Source organism: Panthera tigris, chromosome A3 (genome assembly GCF_018350195.1).
Source record: "Panthera tigris isolate Pti1 chromosome A3, P.tigris_Pti1_mat1.1, whole genome shotgun sequence".
In the NCBI taxonomy this organism is placed as follows: domain Eukaryota; kingdom Metazoa; phylum Chordata; class Mammalia; order Carnivora; family Felidae; genus Panthera; species Panthera tigris.
In genome coordinates, this window is record NC_056662.1 from 42,884,334 (window position 1) to 42,904,645 (window position 20,312).

The 20,312-nt window shown below is 40.8% G+C and overlaps 2 protein-coding genes and 1 pseudogene across 7 annotated transcripts in view; 1 reads left to right on the plus strand and 2 right to left on the minus strand.

Annotated features, from left to right (window-relative positions):
* Positions 1 to 1,801, minus strand: part of SNX5 (sorting nexin 5) — a 26,610-nt gene extending 24,809 nt beyond the window's left edge. The window contains exons 1-2 of one of the 3 annotated variants that reach the window (XM_042980949.1): positions 1,709 to 1,785; positions 1,387 to 1,466 (exon numbers count right to left, since the gene is read on the minus strand). In XM_042980949.1, coding sequence (XP_042836883.1) covers positions 1,387 to 1,434 — 48 coding nt within the window. In that variant the 5' untranslated portion in view covers positions 1,435 to 1,466; positions 1,709 to 1,785. Of the gene's footprint in view, positions 1 to 1,386; positions 1,467 to 1,708 lie in introns of all 3 variants that reach the window. The other 2 variants (XM_042980950.1, XM_007096536.3) reach the window with 2 other exon arrangements.
* MGME1 (mitochondrial genome maintenance exonuclease 1) lies at positions 1,802 to 20,097 on the plus strand. Of its 4 annotated transcripts, none has more exons than XM_007096539.3 (5): positions 1,802 to 2,133; positions 2,781 to 3,363; positions 7,631 to 7,847; positions 18,880 to 19,012; positions 19,403 to 20,097. In XM_007096539.3, exons 2-5 carry the CDS (start codon positions 2,850 to 2,852, stop codon positions 19,562 to 19,564), a joined length of 1,026 nt encoding a protein of 341 aa, XP_007096601.1. In that variant the 5' UTR covers positions 1,802 to 2,133; positions 2,781 to 2,849; the 3' UTR covers positions 19,565 to 20,097. The 4 variants fall into 4 exon arrangements, with proteins under 4 accessions (XP_007096601.1, XP_007096599.1, XP_007096600.1 ...); XM_007096537.3 differs by having other exon boundaries at positions 2,784 to 3,363; XM_007096538.3 differs by lacking the exon at positions 1,802 to 2,133 and adding an exon at positions 2,147 to 2,441.
* On the minus strand, positions 5,517 to 5,614 carry LOC122237553 (annotated as a pseudogene).
* Positions 20,098 to 20,312: the final 215 nt, after the last annotated feature.

A 20,312-nucleotide genomic window follows, 5' to 3' on the forward strand; every position in this document is an offset into this window, starting at 1 on the left:
ACCTAAACTTCTATAGACAAAACTACCGCTGTATTTTACAAAGAATCATGGTCTCAAGTTCCCACTTACCTCTCAGTTTAAAAAAAAAAAAAAAAGAAAGTTAAGTTTACTTATTTCAAATTTCAAAAAAAAGAACTACCCCAATCAAGACTCTACTGTCACACACAAAGCTGCATTTCAATAACTAACAGAGCAGTGAGGGGCACCTGGGTGGCTAGGGTCATGATCTCACCTTTGAGTCCCAGACCCCCTAGGGGCTCTCTGCTGTCAGCCTGGAGTCCACCTCAGATCCTCTGCACCCCCCCACCGGTCTCAAAAATAAACATTAAAATATGTATACATTAAAAAAAAAAAAAAAAGAAGAAGAAGAACACGACAACAAGAACTTTGTTGGAAGAATCCAGCTAGCTGTGTTAACTTCGCTACTGACTACATGAAAGTGTCTCCAAACGTGCTGTGGATCAAAGGATGTCTTTTGACTTTTAAGTATGTGTAACTCTAACGTGCCCTCCAGGTCACCTACATTTGAAAGCGCCTTGTATTCTTTTTTTTCGTTTTCGGTCAGAAAAACTTTCCTGGTGATGATTCATCTGCACATAACGTTGCGGCTCGCACCCACCTCTACAAATTGCCAAACTATCTTAAGTGTAAATGACCAGTAATAAGCAGAGACTGGCCATTAAATCTTTACTTGGCCATAATACCCTGAATTTACTGCAACAGTTACCTTTCAGACCTCAAGATTTAGGGGGCACGGGGACGGTTTACATAAACGCGCAAGATTTTAAAAGTAAAAAACCAAGTACTGGAGAGCGCCTACTAAAAATTACAGAATTCCCGCAGTGACGCATTTGGCGTTTACAAAGTTGTGAGGAACAAGCGTCAGATTGGACTTGACGGAATTTCCCCAGTATCTGGGCCAAAGAAACCTTTCCCAAAGTGAGGGGGGCGGGGGAGAGGGGTCAGTTTGAAGGCAACGGCACCAAATTATGCCATTTGCAGCATGTCAGGTGGATTTCACCTTCACTGTTCAGTCTTTGCTAAGAGTTTTCACAACCTTCCACGCGAGAGCACATTCCCGAGTCTCCAGACAGAAGCTCCGGGGACTCGCCGCGCGCTCTGGGTACCCGCCACCCGGGCTCGTGCTACCGACACCGATCTCGAGACTCTGGTTGTCGCCTCGGGTCCGCAGCGAGCGCCGGCACAGCCCTTAAAGGGGAAGAAGCAGAGGGCGCGCGGGGACCGGCGAGTACCCCCGCGTGGAGGGCTTTTCGCGGGGAGACACGGCGGCACGAGCAGTCCCCGGGGGACAGGGAAAGGAATGTGGGGGTCCGGGAGGTCGGCGGGGCCTCCCGTCCTGGAGCATGAGGGCGAGGAGGGCCTCACCTTGCTGCGGTCCTCCTCCTGCTGCAGCAACTCGGGAACCGCGGCCATGGCGACGCGGGACTCGAGCGGGGGCCGCCTGGCTGTGCGAGGAAAGAAGAGACTGGGCCGCCGCCGCCGCCTCGGGGGCGCCTCTCAGGGGCGGCCGCGGCCCCGCCTCCGCCAGCCTCCCTGACCGACGGCGGCAGGAGGCCTCCGGACTCCTCCACCATCCCAGCAGCCCCGGGAAAGGCCAGCGGCGCGCCACGTGCTCCCCCAGAACGGCCTCCCCCGTCCCCGCTGCCGTCCATCTTGGAGCCGGGCAAAAAAGCTACTCGGGGCCTACCCTCGCTCCGGGCCACGCGGAAACCACCGACCGCAGAGCCGCGAGAAGGACGCGGAGAAGCAGACGCTCTGCCAGCAAAGCGCGTGTCAAGAAAGCCCGCTCTCTCGTGCGGGAGAATTTATTACTCAGCCAGAGTCCAAGATGGCGACCATCCGTGACGTAACAAGATATCGTGAGAGCGTAAGGGCGAGATTTGGAGGAGCGCGCGCTAACGCCTGAGAGGAGGGATTCCCCACGGATCGCGGGAGTGTCTATGGCAGTGAAGGAGGGGTTAGCTGCGGGAGTAGGAGCTTCGCAGTGCATGCCGGGACCACCGCCCCTTGGGCGGAGCCAAACTCGAGATCGAAGCGCGGGATCGTGGAAAGTACGGGTCCCGAGTGGTTGTCGGCGCTTTGGGAGTTCAGCGAAGTGTGGTGGCTTCAGAGGTACATACCGGTGCCGTGAGCTGGGCTTCTATTTAAGCCTTCTCTTCCTTAAATTCGATTTCCACACGAGGGGCCGAAGCCGTCCAGTCCCCACCCCGTGGTTCCACACGTAGGGCGGAGGCGGAGGCCGTCTTCAGGGGATCACGTTGGTGGGCCCCGCTGACCACCGCTTACCCCCTCGGACCTGGTGGGACCCTTCAGAAGCTCAGTTTCCACGTCTGTAAAACGGTGTCGCAGTAGTACCCACCTTAAAGCGTGTAAGGGCTTAAATGAGAAGTCTTCGCCCGGAATACTTAGCAGAGAGCCTGGTACGTAGGGATCGGTGGTTAACCGTGACCATGGTGGCCGCTGTAGGACGGGCTGGAGCGTTGCTTTTGTGTGTCTCACACACGCCTCCCTTTCTAGGCGTCCCGTTTCTTATGATTGAATATCGGGGACGTCTTGCCCCAAGCTGTAGCATTTCACATTTAACAAGTACTGTCCTTCCTGGCAAAGAGAGTCTTTCTTTGGAAATAGCTTTGTCCAAACACGTCGAAAAAGCTTAATGGAAGGAATACAATTTGATATGCCTTATGCTAATGCGGCTTTTCATTTTGGCGGTTTAAATATTTAATACGTTTGGTATCTAATGCCACTTTTCTTTTTAGTAGGAGTGCAAAAATAAAAGGCCCTTAACATTGCAAGTAGAGTAGAGGGAAGTGAAAAAGCATCTAAAGATGAAGGCGTTTCAGACCATCTGCCGGCAGCTCAGAAGTTCAAAGGGGTTTTCTGTAGAACCAACGACCCGTGTGGATTTCTCCACTTCCTCTTATTCCTGTAGCCGGAAGAAAAAAGTGAACCCTTATGAAGAAGTGGACCAAGGAAGGTATTCTGATTTGGTACAGTCTGTCTTGTCATCCAGAGGCCTTGCTCAGACTCCAGAATCATTGTTCGAGGAGGATAATTTACTGTATGGACCTGTGAGTAAGTGTAAGCCCCCAAAGCAAGATGAGGCGGCAAAAGTTCCAGGAAACTGGTGTCCTCTTTTCAATCCAGAGAAAAGCATGAAACCAAATGCAACAAGTACTCCTACAATTCCTTTGAGAATCCCTTTGCAAAGAAACACGATTCCAAGTGTGACCAAGGTCCTTCAACAGACCATGACATCAGAACAGATTTTCTACTTGGAGAGGTGGAAACAGCGGATGATTCTGGAATTGGGAGAAGATGGCTTTGCAGAATATTCTTCAAGTAATTTTCTCAATCCTGATTCTGTATGGTTACTATGTTTTCTAGAAAATAGAGCACTGGTATCAAAAGAATGAGGGTATTTTTTGACCTGAACTAGTGAGAAGCTACTTTAAAATGATAATTAGCATTAAATAGCACTCTATATTAACTCAATCATGACAGCCCTGTGAAGCATAGATACTAGTATTCCCATTTCACAGATGAAACTGAAGCACAGGGATCAAGTATTTGACCAAATTATGTAGAAAATTATTTTGTTTTATAAGCTACAAACTTGAGTATTGGAGTTGCCTGTTTTCTCTGATTAAGGAGTCACCTGATAACAATTCTACTTTGCTAGGCATGCTATTCAGAATCTAGGAAATACCCCCTTGCTCTACTTTTCCTCTTTGACATGTAAGTTTAAAGACTGGTAATAAGCTGGAACACATAATTTGTTGTTTAGATCTTGGCAAATTGAGATAATAGATGCTCTTGATTGGTAATTGAAAATAAGTAAACTTTAGCATTCAACTCCTAACTTATTAACTTCTTAGACAAGTGAGGAGAATAGTTTCCTTAAAAACAGGTTCCATTCAAAAGCAAGGTGAGACGAAAGACCATTGGCACAGGTGAACTCTCTGGTCCCCATCAAGATTATATAGTTGTTTTTTTTGTTAGAGCTATGTTTTACATCGATCTTTCCTTAGCCCGTGCTTCCCAGAGCAGTTATGTGTACCCCTAGTAGGTGGTACAGAGCACTTCCATTTTTAATTTTAGGAGTAATGCACTTGTTTTTAGGCACCTTAGAAAAAACTGTGTGTGGGTATCACATTAAACATGTGGTCACATCTGTTAAGTATTTATATAGGTTGTACCTGCATATGGCAAAAATGGTCAAGGTCCTAATCTCTTAGAACATTCCTCAGCTGTGTGGGGCCAAGAATCTATGCAAGACCCACCTGCCTTTAGATAATAAGTAACAACATCTAAACTATTCTCTGTTTTCTAAACAAGCAACATAAAAACATCTTTTAATGACATCTTAAGTTTTTTATTTGTACCACAAGAATTTAGAATTGACGTTGTTTCCACATGGGAAGTTGTTTTTCATTTTCCTTAAATCTGGAATGTCACAGCTGTGGGAATCCTGGAATTACTGAATCAGAAAAGTAAACGCAGAAACCTGCTAGGACTTGTGGGAACCTAGAACTTGTAGCCCTTGGCAGAGTAAAAAAATGCTCTGGGACCTCCTTGATAAAGGAAAGGAATTTCTGTTGGGAATGTGAACGAGCTCCACCATCCCAAAGCAGAGAGAAAACTATGGTGGTTTTACATATAATCAACTTTGTTGATCTAGATTATTACTCGGATGTGTTTCTCAGTTAACTCAGGATCAGTTTTAAGAAACAGAATCAGGGCATTTGGGTGGCTCAGTTGGTTTAAGCATCCGACTTCAGCTCAGGTCATGATCTTGCGGTTTGTGGGTTCGGGCCCTGTGCTGACAGCTCAGAGCTGGAGCCTGCTTCAGGTTCTATGTCTCCCTCTCTCTCTCTCTGCCCCTCACACTCTGTCTCTCAAAAAAATAACAACAACAAAAAAAAGAACGGGGGGGGGGGGATTGCTTTTTTTTTTTTCTCAAGGGGGCAATCACATGAAGATTAGTGTCCTGCTCCTCTCAACCAATAAAAAAGAAAGGAAGAAAAGAAAGAGAAAGAGCATATCCTAACCCGCTAAATTGATTAATGCGTCAGGAGAGGCAGTTTTTAAGTAGTGTATTGATAAATTCCTTTCCGCCTGGTCTTCCCAAAGGCTAGAGCATAGAGAAGTGCCCAGAGCTGGCATTCTGTCAAACATTTGGTCAGTTTCTCAAGCACCAATTTACCTTTTGAAGATTGCCAAGGATAACAAAGTTTGACTTTGATTTATATGTGTTGGTCATAGTGGAAAAGATGGGTTTCTTCATTTTTTTTGCTACAGTGAGTTTTTAATCCTGCCAGTTCTATCAGTCAGAATCTTGGAGACTCATGGATTTTTTTTCTTTCATTCCTTTAATTTACTGAATGAATACTCTGACTTGATGCTTTCTGCAGTGAATGTATGCCTTTTAAATTTTACTTCGACAAATTCAATCATATTTAATGTTCTGAGCCTTACAATCTTTTTTCTTTTTAAAAAATTTTTAATTTTATTTAAATCCAAGTTAACATATAGTGTATAATAATGATTTCAGATACTACACTTGATCTTAGCCAAAAGGCCGAGAAGCGATTATAATAATGATTTCAGGAGTAGAATTTAGTGATTCATCACTTAGGTATAACACCAAGTGCTCATCTCAACAAGTGCCCTGCTCAATGCCCATCACCCATTTAGCCCAACACCCTTCCAGCAACTCTCAGTTTGTTCTCTATTTAAGAGTCTCAGGGCACCTGGGTGGCTCAGTTGGTTAAGTGTCCAACTCCTGATTTCAGCTCAGGTCATATCTCATGGTTGGTGAGATCGAGCACCAACTTGGGCTCTGAGCTGCGGGTGCAGAGCCTGCTTGGGATTCTCTTTCTGCCCCTGCTCTGCTCGTGCTCATTTGCTCTCTCTCCTTCTCAAAATAAATTAAAAAAAAAAAAAAAGTCTGTTATGGTTTGCCTTTCTCTTTTCTCTTATTTTTCTTTCCTTTCCCCTATGTTCATCTGTTCTGTTTCTTAAGTTCCATGTATGAGTGAAATTACATATTAATTTTCTCTGACTGGCTGACTTCTGAGCCTTACAATCTAAGGGATCCTGTAATCTAGCTTCCGATGTTCGTTGCCTCTTCTATGTGAAGAACCCAGCCAGGGGTTAAGTCTGCAGTGGAGAATGAGTTTATTTGCTTGGCAGTTGATAAAGTAGGATTTTTTTCTTCCTGTTTTTAACATGTTTGTGTTTTTCATTAAGCTAATGTATAGATGAATACTGTACTCTTACCTAGGTTTTAATTCCATCTGTCTTAAATTTCTTGTAGGCCTTTCATATGCTAGTAAGTCCAATTGAGCCAAGTACATTTGGAGTGTAATAACTCAGTTTCTCAGTTGAATTTCATTTAACTCTCCAAGTAATTCCCCAGAAGTGATTCCATTTTTTTTGTCAGTGGTAAAACTGACCTTTCAAAATCCTGGTAAAACAATAGTTGACAAATGTAATATGGTTTTGCTATTACCTTAGTGGAGGAGATTGTTTTCCTCATTTTCTATGGGTGTCTCCAAGCATGTATATTTCTTACTCTGCTCCTGTGCGTATCTAAATGATGGTCCCTGATTTTGCCTTCTTCGCTGTGCTGTATAACAGACTGGAATTGAACATGGACTCGGGTGCCAAGCTGCTAGTCCACCTTTTTGCTTTGGGGCAAATTAACAGCACTGTGTAGGCTTCATTCATTAACTGGGAGTAATGATTCTTATTTTGCTGGGCTGTTGTGTTTGAAAGTTAAATAATATTTTGAAAGTGCCAAGGCCACTGCTTAGCACAATGCCTCTTCTTTGTCTCCTTCCCTTATCAAGAGTCAAGTGAATACATAGAACTTCTTGGGTTTGTTAAATATGTTTGGTTTTCTTTTCTTGAAAGTGTATGAGGATATGCAGATATCAAGTCATTATGTTGTGTGTCTGAAATGAATATAACGTATGGCAACTATAGGTCAAATTTTTTTAAGCATATGAGGAAAAAAATTCAGGAAAAAATTAGGCTCTTCTTGCCCTAAAAAAAAAATGCAGAAGAGTGTTACATATTTCTTCTCCTCACCCCCAAGTTCCAAAACATCCAATTTGTTGTTTTTAATTTGTATATGCCTTGATTTTCATTCCTTGCCATTTATTAAGCCTTAGTAAAAGGATTCCCCCACCTGTATTCATCAAGTGTTGATTGTAAAAAGAATTGTGAACAGAAGCAAAGTTCCTTAAATTTCCAATAATTACTTATCACAACCAGTTAAGTTACACTAATGGATACTTAAATTCACAGTACCCTAAACTAGGTGTGGTCCTATTGCCCCCAGATCTTCAATTGTAGCTTTGGCCTAATCCTAGAAATTCTTTATTTTAATGAATTTTATTGTTCAAGCTATTTCAGTCCCTTTGGTTTTCAAAGCGCGATTCTCAGGTTTCACAAGAGGCTGAAATGTGTATTTTAGGGATTGTCACTTTAACGGTACTTTATGTAATTTCTAATTTTAGTGTTCACAAGTTTTAAGGCATTTGTCTTTTAGTACTAGCTTTGTTCTTATTTGTTTTTCTTTTTCCCCTGATTTTCTTTTCAGACATATTTTTACAAGGGAAACGGTTCCATAAAGCCTTGGAAAGCATACTTTCACCCCAAGGAGACTTGAAAGAGAGAGATGAGAATCTTGAATCTGGATATGTCGAAAGTGTCCAGCATATTCTGAAAGATGTCAGTGGAGTGCGAGCTCTTGAAAGTGCTGTTCAACATGAGACCTTAAAGTATGTAGGTCTGCTGGACTGTGTGGCTGAGTATCAGTAAGTATTAGATTTTTTTTTTTTCCATCGAAATGTGGAGATAAATTAACACAGGGTGGAACTGATGATGCCTATCAAATACTGTTTCTTCCTCTGAATTCCTGCTCCAAGGTGTAGTCTTGTGAAGTCAAAACCTATATGATACGTAAAAGAACTGGGGGCAGGGGCGCCTGGGTGGCTAAGTCAGTTGAATATCCAACTCTTGATTTCAGCTCAGGTCGTGATTTCAGGGTCATGAGATCAAGTCCTGTGTTAGGCTCCATGCTTTGCACAGAGCCTGCTTGAGATTCTCTCCCTCTGTCTCTCTCTCTAATAAAATTAAAAATTAAAAAAAAAAAAAAAAGAACTGGGTATGGGGCAGGAAGTAAGGACAGATATAGGAGGAAGAGCCTCCTAATTCTTGTAAATCTGTGTTCCAAAATCAAAGTATTTGCTGGAGAAAAGGTATAAGTTTTCAATATCCAGCATGTTCCGCCTCCCCTAAGCCCAAGCAAACTACCAGCTGCAACATCCAATTTGATTCCTGCATTCTGTTTCCCCATTCCCCTAAAAATAGCACCTTTATCTATTGGCCCTGAAAATTAACTCTTTTCCTGGCTTCCAGGCAGTGTTTGACATAGATAGGAACTCTGAGCTTCCTAAAGCTTCCTGTGGTTTTTAAATTGCTGCTGTGTTACTGTTTTTCCCACTTACTCCATATTCCAACGGGAGATATAACCTGCAGATATCCCTATTCCAAAAAAAGGATGCAATACACAAGGATAGGGAAAAACCTGCAAGTGTAACTCTTAGAATTCTAGTTAAAATTTGAATTAAAAAAAAATTGACAGAGCATTTATTAAGTCTGGAAACTGTTTAGGCAACCAAACAGTTTTGTGCCATAGCTGCTTTGTATCTGTGAGGAGGCCTATGTGCCTAGAAATTTAATAAGCTATTTTTAGCTGCCCTTTAGATTAACCAAGGCCGCCGTTCGATCAGTTCTACCCAAGGCCTACAAGAAGTTCATGACGCCAAACGCTTAACCGCGCTGCACACAGTGCTGACGTTTGTTTTCTGCTCTTTAAGTGAAAAGCATCAACGTTAAGAATATGAACATTGAACGTTTCTGAAAATTAAGTTTTCAGAAATTTTAAAAACACTTTTTAATAGGTAATATATGCATTTGGTTAATCCAAGCTATTAAAAGTAAATCTCCCATCCCCACTTTTTCTTTTAAAAAAGGTCTTTAATGTGGTAAAGTATATATAACATAACATTTACCATAAAATTCACCATTTTTAAGTATACAGTTGAGTATTATTACATACATTCATAATGTACAACCATCAATACCACCCATCTCCAGGACGTTTCATCTTATAAAACTGAAATCCTGGGCCCGTTAAAGTAATCATTGTAATCTCCTCTATTTCCAGCCTCTGGCAACCACCATTCTACTTTCAGTCTCTATGAATTTGATTGACTACTGTTAAGTACCTTATGTAGGTAGAATCAAAGTATTTGTCTTTTTGTGACTGACTTATCTTTATCCTTTGATGCACAATTTTTAAAAAATTTTCCTGTATTTTTTCTTTTGTTGCCTGTGCCTTTGGTGTCACATCCATTAAATCATTGCCAAATCCAGTGTCATTAAACTTGGGCCTTGTGTTTTCTTCTAAGGGTTTTATGTAGTTTTAAGTCTTACCTTTAGTTCATGGATCCATTTTGAGTTAATTTTTGTATATGGGGTTAGGTAGGAGTCCAACTTCATTCTTTTGCATGTGGATAGCCACACTCTTCAGGGCCATTTGTTGAAAAGACTGCCATTTCCGCATTGAATAAACTTGATACCATCGTCCAAAATCATGTGACTTAGTGTGGTGAGGGTTTATTTCTGGGCTGTCTATTCATTTCTATTGGTCTATATATCTGTCTTTATACCAGCACCACACTATTTTAGTTATTATAGCTTTGTAGTAAGTTTTGAAATCAAGTATGGGTCCTCCAGTTTTCTTTTTCAAGGTTGTTTTGGCTGTTCAGAGTCCCTTGAGATTCCATATGGATTTTAGGATGAGTTTTTCTATTTGTGCAAAAATTGTTGTTGAGATTTTTATAGAGATTATATTAAATTTGTATATCACGTTGGGTAGTATGAACATCTGAACAATATCAAATCTTCTAATCCATGAACATGGTGTATTTACCATTTATGCCTTTAATTTCTTTCAGCAGTGATTTGTAGTTTTCATTGTAGAAGTCTTTAGTCTCCTGGGTTAATTCTCAAGTATTTTATACATTTTGATGTTATTATAAATGGAATTGTTTTGTAATTTTCTTTCCAGATTGTTCATTGTTTACGTATAGAAATGCTCCTGACTTTTCTGTGTTGGCTTTGTATCTGCTACTTCGCTGAATTTATTCATATAGTCCTACCAGTTTTTGTGTCAATTCTTTATAGAGTTTTTTTGTTTAAGCTTATTTTTATTTATTTTGAGAGAGAGAGAGAGAGAAAGAGTGCATGCATGAGCAGGGGAGGGGCAGAGAGAGAGAGAGAGAGTGAGAATCCCAAGCAGGCCTCACCCTCAGTGCGGAGCCTGACATGGGGCTCAATCCCACAGCTGCAAGATCACGTCCTGAGCCAAAATCAAGAAGCGGATGCGTAGCCAACTTAGCCACCCAGGCGCTCCTAGAATTTTTAATATAAAAGATCATATCAACTGCAAACAGAGATAATTTTACTTCCTTTCCAGTTTGGATGCTTTTTTTTTTTTTAAGATTTTTAATGTTGATTTATTTTGAGAGAGACGTGGCACGAGTGGGGGAGGGGCAGGGGCAGAGGGAGACACAGAATCCGAAGCAGGCTCTAGGCTCCAGGCTCCAAGCTGTCAGCACAGAGCCCGACATGGGGCTCGAACCCACGAGCCATGAGATCATGACCTGAACCGAAGCCAGACGCTCAGCCAACTGAGCCACCCAGGCGCCCCATCAGTTTGGATGCTTTTTATTTCTTTGTCTTGCCTACTTGCTTTGGCTTGAATATCCAGATGCTGTTAAATAGAAATGGTGAATGCAGACAGCCGTGCCTTGTTCCTACTCTTAGTGGAAAACTTTCCAGTCTTTTACCATTGAGTATGATGTTTACTGTGGGTTTTTCATATATGGCCTTTACTATGTTGAGGTAGTTTTTTTCTATCCCTAGCTTGTTGAGTATTTTTTTCATGAAAGGATATTTAATTTTGTCAAATGCTTTTTCTTCAATTAAGGTAATTATGTAGTTTTCCTCATTCTGTTAAGGTATATTACGCTGGTTAATTTTCATTGTGTTGAATCATTTTTGCATTCCAGGAATAAAGCCCACTTTGTCATTGTGTATAATCCTTTTAGTATGTTGCTGAGTTTGGTTTACTAGTATTTTGTTGAGGATTTTTGCATCAGTGTTCGTAAGGATTATTTTTTTGTAATATTTATTTATTTTTGAGAGAGAGGGTGGGAGAGGGGCAGACAGTGGGGAGACAAAGGATCCAAAGCTACAACAGAGAGCCTGGTGTGGGGCTTGAACTCACAAACCGAACCACAAGATCATGACCTGAGCCAAAGTCAGATGCTTAACCAACTGAGCCACCCAGGCACCCCTCATAAGGATTATTGTTCTGCAGTCAGTGTCTTTGTCTGGCTTTGGTATCACAGTAATGCTGGATTCATAAAGTGAGTCAAGAAGAGCTCCCTACTTTTCAATTTTTGGGGAAAAGTGTTGGTATTGGTATTAGGTATGTAAATGTTTGGTGGAATTCACCCATAAAGTCATCAGGTCTAGAGCTTTTATTTGCTAGTAGATTTTTGATTACTGATGAAATCTCCTTACTAATTATAGAGCTATTCAGATACTCTGTTTCTTCATGACTTAGTCCTAGTAGGTTTTATGTTTCTAGGAATTTATTTCATCTAGTTCATCCAACTTGTTTGCATATGATTTTTCATAGTACTCTTCTTTTTATTTCTGAAGTAGTAGTAATGTCCCCAATTTCATTTCTGATTTATGGAATTTGAGTCTTTCTTTTTTTCTAATCCATCTAGCTAAAAGTTTGTCAATTTTGTTCATCTTTTCAAAAAACCAATGTTTAGTTTCAGTGATTTTTTTTTTCTATTGTTTTTCTATTCTGTATTTCAATTATCTTAAATCTCTTATTTCCTTCTATAAGCTTTGGGTGTACATTTTCGTTTTTTGGTTCCTTAAGTTGTAAGGTTAAGATATTGATTTAATTCTCCTATTTTTTAATGTATTTATTGCTATATACTTCTTCTGTAATACTGTTACAGTATTAAAAGAATGGTGTTCTTTAAGTTTTGATACGCTGTATTTTCATTTTTATTCATCTCTAAGTATCTTCTAATTTCCCCTGTGATTTTTTTCTTTGGCTGATTGTGTTAATTTCCACAAATTTGTGACTTTTTTTCAAGTTTTACTTCTGTTATTGATTTCTTTAAAAAAAAATTTTTTTTTTAACATTTATTTATTTTTGAGACAGAGAGAGACAGAGCATGAATGGGGGAGGGTCAGAGAGAGGGAGACACAGAATCTGAAACAGGCTCCGGGCTCTGAGCTGTCAGCACAGGGACCCGATGCGGGGCTCGAACTCACGGACCGCGAGATCGTGACCTGAGCCGAAGTCAGCGCTCAACCGACTGAGCCACCCAGGCACCCCCTGTTATTGATTTCTAACTTCATCTTGTGATTAGAGAAGATATTTTGTATGGCATCTTTTTAAATATATTGAGACTTATTCTTTATGGCCTAACATATGGTTTGTCCTGGAAAATTCCTGTGTGTGCTTGAAAAGATACATATTCAGTTGTTGGGGAGCAAGTGCTATATGTCTGTTAATCTAGTTGGTTTATTGTGTTGTTTTAAGTCCTTTATTTCCTTACTTACCTTCTGTCTGGTTCTACCCATTATTGAAAATAGATATTGAAGTCTCCAACTATTATTATAGAACTGTTTTTGGGGCACCTGGCTAGCTCAGTCGGAAGAGCATGCGACTCTTGATCTCAGAGTCAGAGTTCACGCCCCATGTTGGGTACAGAGATTTTTTAAATAAATAAAACTTAAAAAAGAAAGAAAGAAAGAAATGTATTTCTCCCTTCAACTTTTTTCAGTTTTTCCTTCATATATTTTGTTAGTCTGTTACTAGATGCATAAATGTTTATAATTGTTATATCTTGATGTATTGAACCTTTTATTAAAGACTGTTTTGTCTGGTTTTAGAGCCACCTTTGCTCTTTTTCAGTTATTATGTGCATGGAATATCTTTTTCTGTCTTTTCACAATCAGCCTATTTGTATCTTTGGTTATACTGTGAATCTCTTGTAGACAACATATAGTAGAATCATATGTTTTATCCATTCTGCCAAATGTAAATGGGGCGCCTGGGTGGCTCAGGCAGTTAAGCATCTGACTCTTGATTTTCGGCTCAGGTCATGATCTCACAGGTCATGAGATGGAGCCCTGCGTCTAGCTATGTGCTGATAGCATGGAGCCTACTTGGGATTCTCTCCAAAAATAAATAGATAAACATTAAAAAAAAAAAAAAATAGTTACAAGGAGGAACTTCTTTCATTTTGTTATTTATTTTTTACATGCATTATAGCTTTTTGGTCTCATTTCCTGTATGTTACAGTCTTCTTTTGTGTTTTATTTCCTTTTTTGTAATGAAACATTTCAAATCCTTTCTCATTTCCTTTTGTGTATATTCTATAGCTATCTTCCTTTTGATTACCATGGGGATTACATTTAACATCCCAGTTATAGTGCTTTGATTTGAATTTATACCAATTTAACTTCAATGGCATACACAGACTATGCTCCTTTGACAGCTCTGTCCCTAACCCTTTCAGTTGTTGATAGCACAAAATTGTCTTTATATATGTGCGGTTGGCGGGTTAAGGTTAAGAGTTAGAGAGGGAGTCAACATACCATCAAAAGTACCTTGGAACATGTCTAACTCGGGGTCTAGTAGAAGTGGCAAGAATTTGCCTAGTGGATCCAATACAATATGTAGTATTGGGATTTACAGATGTAAGGAAAATGTAACCATGGAGCAGCTGAGACAAAAGAAAATGGCCGACTTGGAGCATGAATGAGAACTAGCTCCAATGGAGCCTGAAGTGGGGGAGAGACTTAAGTAAAAGGAGCTCATGTTTCAGCAGCAATAGCTGATAGTTCAGCTGGAGTTGGAAATGCAAGAAAATGAACAGGAGAACTGTAGAGAGCTCAAGAACAATTAGAGAAGGAGATGAGAATGTGTATAGAAAATAAGAGTGGGGGCGCCTGGGTGGCGCAGTCGGTTAAGCGTCCGACTTCAGCCAGGTCACGATCTCGCGGTCTGTGAGTTCGAGCCCCGCGTCAGGCTCTGGGCTGATGGCTCGGAGCCTGGAGCCTGTTTCCGATTCTGTGTCTCCCTCTCTCTCTGTCCCTCCCCCGTTCATGCTCTGTCTCTCTCTGTCCCAAAAATAAATAAAAAACGTTGAAAAAAAATTAAAAAAAAAAAAAAAAAAAAAGAAAATAAGAGTGAAGATGTTTCACATTCAGAGGATAGATACAGCAGCCAACCCGGAAAACACAAGTTGAAATTAATGATCTGTATGGGGCACCTCACTTGAGCAGAGTGGAAGAACATGATGAGCCAATGCTATCTGATGTTTCATTAAATGTTGATCAAGATTTATATGATCAACCAACCTGAGAAGAATAAATTTGTCTGCTTGCTTCAAGTTTTTTGTTTTAAACTGTAGAAAACAAAGTGGAGTTACAAACCATTGTTACAATAATACTTGCTTTTATAATTGCCCGTGTATTTACCTTTATTGAAGTTTTTGAGCATCTTTAAGACCAAAAAGGTCTTTGGCTAGATCTGCTATTACATCTTTTTCAGGGGCAATTTATGTTGATTTCTTTTTTTCCTCTTTGAATGGGCCATACTTTCCTGTTTCTTTGTATGCTTTGTGACATTTTTTATTGAAAACTGGGCATTTGAATCTAGTATGTAATTCTGGAAATCAGGTTCTCCCTCTACCCCTGGGTTTGCCAGATTTTGTTCATTGTTTTTATTGGGGGTGGTGTTGTTGTAGGTTCTTTCCTAAGGATCAGTCTGAGGTATAAACTTAAGGTCTTATCAGGTCTTTTCTGAGCCTGTGCCTCTCCCTGGACATGCACAGTTACTGTCACTTTTTAATTTTCCGCATATATGCAGTTGCTTTTGGATGTTGTAGTCTTTAGCATCTAATTCCCAAAAAGGAAAAAAGAAAAATGAAGGGGTGGAAAAAATGTGCTTTGGCCCTTTAAATCCCCAGGCAGTCAGGCAGGTGGAAGGAGAGGGGCTTGCAGCAGTGGGTGGAGTTGCAATAACAATAGCTACCCTCCTCTTGTCTACACCTCTGTGAACAGAAACTGAAGTCGGTGTTGATAACACGGAGAAGGGGTCCTTTGTGTCCCCTCCCATTCCCACGAGCCGTGTGCACCTTGCTCCAGGATCATGTGCACAGCTGCCTGCCTCATGAGGAGGAGGGGGATGGGTAGCTGCTAAGAGCTGAAATTGACCAAAATTAACCACAGTTTACCATCCAAGCCTTCAGTAGCCTCTGGATTTCCAGATTCTGCCACTGCAATTGTTGTCAAGGTGGGCCTGCAGATTTCTGGTGCGTCTTACTCTTCCATCCTCCTAGAATCCTCTACCCCCATCCTGGTTTTAACCTTTGGTTAAAAGTTCTTGTGATCCTGAGATATTTTTATGACTGCATGCACTATCATTGGTCCCCACCCCCACTTACTAACAGTGCCAAACCCTGCTTTTTTCATTCTGAAAACATTCCAGAGATCCTTATTAGAGTTTATATGATCTGCAACATCCTTTTCTCTTTTAATAATTTTCCACCACTCAGAATTAGCAGTTATTAACACTTCATCACATCTGCTTCCAATTTTTTTTAAATATAACATAAATTAAGCTCGCATCACCTATAACCACCTCTTATCTCCTCTCATAGACCCCTGGCCAAGGACAATCACTGTGATAAGTTTGCTACTGTGTCCTTCTAGGCTACTTCCTATATTATTTAACACACCCACAACACTGTATAATGCATGCACAGGTACACTGCCAGTCTACTCTGCATACACACACCACTGTGTATTGTTACATACATGTCTGTAATAGTCACAATACAGAGAAGTTTCTAGATATGTCTTATCACAAAGCTGGTAAGATACGAGGGTCGAGAGCCAGGCTGGCTGGGTTTCATTTCTGGCTTTTCATCTTAACGTTAGGCTAGTTACTTAGGCTCTCTGTACTTCAATTTGTTCATCTGTAAAATAAGACAGGCACTGGGTGGCTCAGTTGGTTTAGCGTCCAACTCTTGATCTCAGTTCAGGTCTTGATCTCAGGGTTGTGTGTTCAAGACCGGTGTTGGGCTCCACACCCAGCATGGAGCCTACTTAAGAAAAAAATAAAATAAGACAAAAGATAGGATCTACCTCATAGAGTTGTTATAGAGACTAAATGAGACATTCTCTGTATAGTACTTAAAATGAATACTATCTACTCAGTAACTGTTAGCATGATTATTTTGATCTTGTTCTCTGTTTTTAACTTATTTGGTATTCCTTAGTAAAAAGGATTAGTAAAATTAGTAAGAATTAGTAAAAATGAACCACATCCATTTCCCTGTTGGGGAAATTCAGGTAATTTCTAGTTTTTCACAATCACGAACTGCAGCAGTGAGCGTGTCTCCTTGTATACTGTTGTGAGAGTTTCTCTAGGCAGGCACACAGGTTCATTTGCTGGTTTGTTCTGGTGGATGATATATACAGTTAGTCTGAAGTAGGCCTGGATATGAATACTTAAATTTTCCAGGCATTTGTCACTTTTATGACATTTTCCCAGGGTATCAAACCATTCTCTCCAGCAGGTACCTAAAAAGGAAATTGCTATGTTAAAGGGTATGTGCATTGTAAGTTTTCCCAGATGAAGGTGTGCTTATTTCTGCACAGTTTTAATGACACAGTGTTAGATATAATTTATTAACATTGTATCTCATAATTTCAGTATGTATTTCACTTAGGTTAGACTGAACATCTTTTCATTTGTTATGAACTGTCTTTGTTCAGTTTTAACTTGGAGTTATACTACTAAAAATCTTTTCCACATTAAGTTCTGCAAGTTACAGTATGAAGTATGTTTTGCAAGAGACAGTGGTCCATATCAGAAATCTTTATTTTAGGGTATTTTGATTTGCTCCAGGTTGAGAACTGAGGTTCTGGGGTTACTGGGGCCCTCTCTTCATTTGCATAGATTATAATTGTTTTGTAATATTACAAAGTTTGACAGAAATAGTAAAACTACCTCTAGACCTGCACATCTAAGAGAATACCCACTAGCTACATACGGCCTTTAAATACTTAGTGTGGCCAATCTCAGCTGAGGTATGCTGTAAATGAGCAAAGCAGGTTTCAGTGACTTAGTACAAAAAAGAAGGTATGGTATCCCATTAATAATTTTTTTTGTATTACATAATGAAATGATCAAATTTGGGGTATGTTGGGTTAAATAAAACATTAAAATTTCACCTGTTTCCTTTTTTCTTTTTTGATGTAACTACTAGAAAATTTGAAATAACACGTAGCTTGCATTTTATTTCATTTAGACAGTGCTACTCTAGGCTGACTTATAAATACATTGCATAGGTTATAACTCTAGAGCTATGGTCACAGGTACATAACATGCATACTTTGTACAAAATCTCCGTTTGGACCGCTGGTTTTGAAATTGAAGTTATGAAGGGCCCCTGGGTGGCTCAGACGGTTAAGTAGCTGACTCTTGGTTTTGGCTCAGGTTATGATCTCACAGTTTGTGAGTTCGAGCCCCACATTGGGCTCTGTGCTGATAGTGTAGAGCCTGCTTGGGATTCTATCTCTATCCCCCCCCCACCCCCCACTCGTGCACACTCTCTTTCTCAGAATAAGTAAAATTTTTTAAAAATTGAAATCATGAAAGATTGAACAAGTAGTCACCAGTTGTCAGTCTACTGTCCCTGTGATCCTTCTGATCTCTGCGTTTGGCAAGTATAAAATCTCACCAGGAGAGGGGTAATGGGGAGAATGCACTGGTTATTTGACTTTCTTTAGAAACTGGCAGGAATTTTTTTCCCCCCAATATCCCTACTAGGAAGGCCCCCTGCCCTGTGTGTAAACTTTCAGGGCAGGGACCAGGTCTTCTTATCTGTATCTCTGCTTATAGTTGGTGCCTATTAAATGCTAACAGATTTTAGCCTCAGCTTTGGTTTCTGAGCAAGAGGATTTCTGAAGCACTATGCTTCATCCTTTATGATGGGGACTTTGCTACTGATCTGTTGTGCTTCATCCACTGAGATAGTGATAGAGACATAGTTTCAATTCCCCTGTCAACTGTTAAAGAAAAGGAAGCCATGAGGGTCCAAAGGAATTTCGAGAAAGTTGAGAAACCAGAACTGTGGAAAAGTCCCCTAGCACTTCCACATGGGCCTGTCCCTGTCGTTGTCAGCCGGGTATTTCAGGAAGCACTTCCCATCACACCCCTGGCAGGCCCGTCACTGAGCTGAGTATAGGGCTCATCGGAAAGAGAACATCACACTTCTCTAATCCTCAGAAGTAGAGATCAGGGCCGCTGTCTTTTTGAAAAGTGGAGAAAGGGGTGCCTGGGTGGCTCAGTCAGTTAAGCGTCCGACTCTTGATCTTAACTCACTCAGGTCATGATCTCATGGTACCTGAGTTCAAGCCCCGCATCAGGCTCTGTGCTGACAGCGCGGAGCCTGCTTGGGAGCCTCTCACTCTCTGCTCACTCTCTGCCTCTGCCTCTCTCTCTCTTTCAAAATAAGTAAACATTAAAGAAAAAAAATTTTTTTTAAAGAAAAGTGGGGAGAGGTCATTGAGTGATAATAAACTATACCTGAGAAGAGGCTTAACCTATTAGGGTTTCTCAGTTTGGACGGTTACCTACTAAGACTTCCTTTGGTTTCTCTTTAGGGGCAAGCTGTGTGTGATTGATTGGAAGACATCGGAGAAACCAAAACCTTATATCCGAAATACGTTTGACAACCCGCTGCAGGTAGTGGCCTACGTTGGTGCCATAAATAATGATGCCAACTACAGCTTTCAGGTCAGGACACTGCACCTCTGCTTATGTAAAGCCTTGGTCAATGCTTATGTATGGCCATTTAACTCCTTATGATTTTTATTCTGTTTGTGTCCCACTGTTTACTCCATTCCTTGTCCTTTTACCACCTTAAGAAGCACTTCCCTCTGTTCCTGAGCTTTCTGTCATTGCTAATAGTGCTTTAGTGTTTACAGTCCATTCTTGGATATCTTATTTGTCATCTTTGTGTTCTTATGTATCCTGATACAATCTTTCATCAACCCATCTTCAAAACCGTTAGGAGATATTATTGTAGATTGTTTTGTTCTGAGTTTGCCCTGAAGCAAGACAGAAATGAACATCAACTCTGGCCCTACCGTATAAATACTGGAACTGGCCTGTGTTTCTTCCTAGGTTCAGTGTGGCTTAATTGTGGTTGCCTACAAGGATGGATCCCCTGCTCACCCCCATTTCATGGACACTGAGCTCTGTTCCCAGTACTGGGCCAAGTGGCTTCTTCGACTAGAAGAATATACCAAGAAGGAAAAGAACCAGAATATTCAGAAACCAGATTAGAGGACAGGACACTGTTTGGGAACATTCAGTAGTTCCTCACAGTTTGGGAAGATACACTGTTGTTTACTGTAGAGATGTGACAGGATCTAAGAGCTTCATTACACAAGTGGAAGTATTTGTTGAAATGTAGTACAGCCAAAAAGATTGAAAAGCCAGAAGAGTTTAGATTTTAAAGGTTGGACTTGAGCATATAAAAAAAAAGCACAAGGAAGTAAGGTCTGTCACTTACCTGGAAAAGGGCAAGCAGGACTCACACAGCATTGGTGTCCCTTGGACTCCCCCAGCAAACTTTCTGTTATCCCAAGGAGGATGCCCAGTCTTTGAATTGAGATTGAAGAGGGCGAGGCTTGATGTGCAAGAAGTTCCCCCAGGGTACCCTGGGAGGGAAGGGGCCACACGCCCCCAGGCTATGTGTGGGGTGGGGGGAACTTGCATCAGCCAACTCCTACTGCCAGTGCAGCCTCCTAAAACTGGTTTTATATATTGAAGTTTTCTTTTTTTTTTTTTTTTTTTTTTTTTTAATTTATTTTTAAGACAGAGACAGAGCATGAGCAGGGAAGGGGCAGAGAGAGGGAAACACAGAATCTGAAGCAGGTTCCAGGCTCTGAGCCAAAGTCGGACGCTCAACTGACTGAGCCACCCAGGCGCCCCTGAAGTTTTCTATATATTTCATTTGGGGAAAAAAAGCTTCCTTTTAACTTTTTTGGAAAATAAATATGTGAGTCCTTAGCCTCAAATAAGCATTGCT

Coding starts and splice junctions, on each gene's coding strand:
- MGME1 (XM_007096539.3), top strand. CDS start 2,850: ATGAAGGCGTTTCAGACCATCTGCCGGCAGCTCAGAAGTTCAAAGGGG. Junction 3,364..7,630: donor CTTTGCAGAATATTCTTCAA/GTAATTTTCTCA, acceptor TTTTCTTTTCAG/ACATATTTTTACAAGGGAAA. Junction 19,013..19,402: donor ATGCCAACTACAGCTTTCAG/GTCAGGACACTG, acceptor GTTTCTTCCTAG/GTTCAGTGTGGCTTAATTGT.